Below are 3,693 nucleotides of genomic sequence, written 5' to 3' on the forward strand. Positions count from 1 at the left end.
TGCTCGTTCCCCCCCACCCAGTTTCCTGCACTTCCCCCCTCCTCTTCCCCTTTCACTGCCCACTTTATCCAGCTTTAATCCCGCGAAGCCTCTCTCCTGGCTTATTAAGGGTAAACAATAGAAATGTCACAAGGAAACTCAGGAAGTAGATGAAGTCTCTAATTGCTGCCGTTTAACGATTGTACATAATTACTATCTTCAAAATGCGGCTTTCACCAGCGGAGAGGGAGCCGAGGCGGGCGAGGGTGGCGAGCTCCCTGCCGCCGGGAGGGCATCGGCGAGGCCGCGGGGATGCGGCCCGCGCCCGGGTGCCAGGCCCCGAGCAGCCGCATCCTGGCCCCTCCCCTCCGCGCACTCCCGGCGGGGAGAAGCGGAGGGCCGGCCGGCCGGCCCGGGTCACACACAGTTCACCGCCCCCGGGCTGCGGCGGCCAGCGGCGGTCAGCGGAAGAATTTGCAGAGCGCAGCCGGGAATCCCACAGCCCGCGGCGGCCCAAGCTCACGGAGCCGCGCTCGGAGTTCAGGGGCGCGGGAGCCACGGTCAGCGCGGGAGGTGGGAAGACCGGGCTCCGGGCCGGCCGGCTTCTCGGCCTCGGGAAGCTACCCCGCGAAGTGCCTGCGACGGCTGCGCCTCACCCCGGGTCCTTGCCCGCTCTCCCCAGCCCGGACGCGGCGCGCGGGAAGTGGAGCCCCTGCCTGCCCCCCCCACGGTACGGCCGCGGACCGGGTGCTCGGCGCTGCCCCCGCGGGGTCGCCCGAGTCCCGGCCACCACTTCCTCCGCCGCGTCCACCCCGCGGACAGCGCAGCCCGGCACCCGCCCCAGCGCTCCGAGCGCGCGCCGAAGGGGGGCATCCCGCCCCCGCGCCGCCGTCCCGGCCCTGCGAGCCGCTCCCGCCGCCCCGAGCGCCCTGGCGGTCACCGGATAGCGCCGAGCCACCCGCCAGCCCCACTCAAGGATGCGGGCTCTGCCCGCCCGCCCCCCTGCCCGGGACCGGGGACCCCAGGACTCACCCCAGAACCACCAGCTCCCCATATTTCACTGGCTCCTTATTGGGGGCGCAGTGCTCCTCCTGGCCAGGGGAAAACATGGAGCCCCGCTCTGCCGCGGACGCCGCTGCCGCCGCCTCCGTCGCGATCCCCGCCGAGTCCGCGCCGCCGCTACAATCCCATCCCGAGAACGGGGTGAGCGCGCCGGGGAAGGGCACGGCGGCAAAGGGGGCGCGGGGCGGCCAGTCCCGCGGCTGCTCCGTTTTGGCTGCTTGGCTGCCCCGCCTGACTCCCCGGAGCTCCGCGCGCCGCGGCCGCCCGGAGTCAGAGCCGGCAACAAATGGGACCAGGCAGCAGGGGGACCTGCCCGCGCCGAGTGCCGCCGCCGAAGCCCGGCGGGAGGGAGGAAGGGAAGGAGGAGGGAGCCGGCGCACGAGGGGCGGGGGCCGCGCGGGGGAGGCGGGGGCCGCCGCGCGGGCAGGTGGGAGCCGCCCCGCCCCACGTGGAGCCAGCCGCCCGCCCCGGGCTCGCGGAGCCCCTCTCCCCTCCCCTCCCCTGGCGCGTGGGGCCGCCCGCGCCCACTCCCCGCCCCCCTCGGCCCTGCGGAGGCTCGGCCCCCGTGTTATGTAAACATAGAGTAAAAGGGAAAGGAAGTTCTTAAAGGAGCAGCTCTATTTTTTTCCTCACTTCCTTCCCCAAACTTAGAGCGCGGGGTCCTCAGCCCTCGCCGCCGGTTTCTTGAGCCGCGAAGGCCCGGGGGGCTGGGGGGGCAGATCTTGGAAGCGAGCGGCCGCGGGTCCCAAGCCCGCGTTTTCCCGGCTGGAGTTCGACGGGCTTAACTTCCTCTCCGGGTAGAAGAGCGCTCTCTCGGTGGCACTGGGTCCCGGCTCACGTCTGGAAGTGTCGCACACACCCACCTGGGTGCCTCCCCTTCCAGAACCAAATCCTTTGAAGCAGGAAGGCATCTAGGAAATTAGAGGGTTTTGCCAGTTGGTGCTGGAGCAGAGGACGTTTCGAAGGCGCTTGGAGCACCCCACCGTTGCAACGAATGTAGCTGCCCCAGCTCGTCGTCAGCAGAGCTCCACATGGCTTTTTGGGGGTGGAAGGGTTGTTTTTTAATCCACACTGTTCACTTTCCCCCTGCCTTCTTTCCATCCCCTAAGACATATAAGGGGAAATTACCTGGGTGGATTTTTTAATGAATATAAATGTTCCTTTATGACCATGATTTAATCAATGCACTGTTTGCTTTCTATTCTTTTTAAACTAGCTATTGGTATGGCTTTAAAATATTGTAGACTGTAATAGTTTTACTGACTGCTGTTTTTCATCATACAGGATTTTACTGTTCTAAAATTTATTAAGCACTCATAATGTGCTGGAAACGCTACATGTTATTGAGAGTCACTGCCTCTCAGACTGTTAAATATTTAAAGAAATAAATGCTGCAAAAGCTACCATATGTATAGTGACTGGTTGGCTATGACCGGAAGTAAAGGGCTAGAAAAAATAATAATTGCATCTGTAACCGTGCTTTCCGCTGTGCTGCACCCCTTGTGTAACATTCTCTGACAGGTTATTACGGTAGTGACATGATGTTTCTGGTAATTTTACTTCAGTTAAGGACTGATTTTTTTTAAATTGAGACTTTAGAAATAAATTATTCCAAAGCAATTAAAGCCACACCATTGGTAAGCCAAAAATAAACTTTATTAAACAATTAACTTATTTCTGCTAACTATAGAAATTTTGTATTTCAAATGAAAATTAGCTATTCTGTACGTTACATATTCTCTGTATTTTTTATATATTGTTAAAAAACCTATTACAGTTTTAACCAGCACTCCCTCACTAAAGGGATAAATTCTTTCTCCTCACCAGTGTTGATGTAAATTTCTTTTGAATTTCTCCAGGATTAGTGCCTTCATCTACTCTGTGCACCTACTTAACCACATAGATTGTATGACGATCAAAGATATGTCAGAATCATTCTGCAGTTGCACAGTCCCTATTACGATGCTGCCTGCCTCTGTCACCCTAGCTTCCCTAGACCTGTTCTGTTGCTGCTCCTGCTGTCTAGGCTGCAATTACCTCCTTCCTTCTCTCTTGGCATGCTGCGCCTGTGTGCATTGCATTGCACTGTTCTGGCTGCATTTCCTCCTTGCTGTGCTCTGCATCTGCTCTTAGGAAGACGGAAAGAAATATGTACTAACCTCCTACTAAGTTCCCACCACTAGGCTGAGAGTTTCCCATAGGATATCCCAATCTTCCTCGGCCCCCCAGTTCTAGCTATCTGCCTGTAGCACCCCTGATTTCCAGAGGGACATGTCTCTCTTTCTACTCTCCTAACATGTCTTTAAGAATGTTTATAGTAGTTAATTGGGTCTGTCTTTATCAGACTGACTGACAGGAAGTGTTCCTGTGAGTGAATTTTTGTATCAATGGAGGCTTTTTATCCTAGGCAGCTCAAGGCTAGATCAGCTCTGTGAATCACTCTGAGCCCTGAAAGCTTCTGACTGGTAAGAGCAATTCTATTGATCGCAGTCAAGAATACATACAGGGACCAGGCATGGAAATCCAAAGGAGCAAATGGGCTGAGTGAGGACTGTGGCACAATGATGGGGTCTGTACCATCTTCAGGTCTTATCTGTCACTCATTTCTAGCTGATTGTTGCCGTATTGACAATGACAGTTCACTCTTGCTAG

General features: G+C 57.1%; 1 protein-coding gene across 1 annotated transcript; it reads left to right on the forward strand.

The window, feature by feature from the left end:
- The first annotated feature begins 200 nt into the window (after nucleotides 1-200).
- LOC119469060 (translation initiation factor IF-2-like) lies at nucleotides 201-2,711 on the forward strand. Its single transcript, XM_037733976.1, has 2 exons — nucleotides 201-1,182; nucleotides 1,693-2,711. Exons 1-2 carry the CDS (start codon nucleotides 292-294, stop codon nucleotides 1,840-1,842), a joined length of 1,041 nt encoding a protein of 346 aa, XP_037589904.1. The 5' UTR covers nucleotides 201-291; the 3' UTR covers nucleotides 1,843-2,711.
- Nucleotides 2,712-3,693: the final 982 nt, after the last annotated feature.

The sequence above is a fragment of the Cebus imitator genome, unplaced genomic scaffold, assembly GCF_001604975.1.
Source record: "Cebus imitator isolate Cc_AM_T3 unplaced genomic scaffold, Cebus_imitator-1.0 Scaffold560, whole genome shotgun sequence".
Taxonomy (NCBI): Eukaryota; Metazoa; Chordata; class Mammalia; order Primates; family Cebidae; genus Cebus; species Cebus imitator.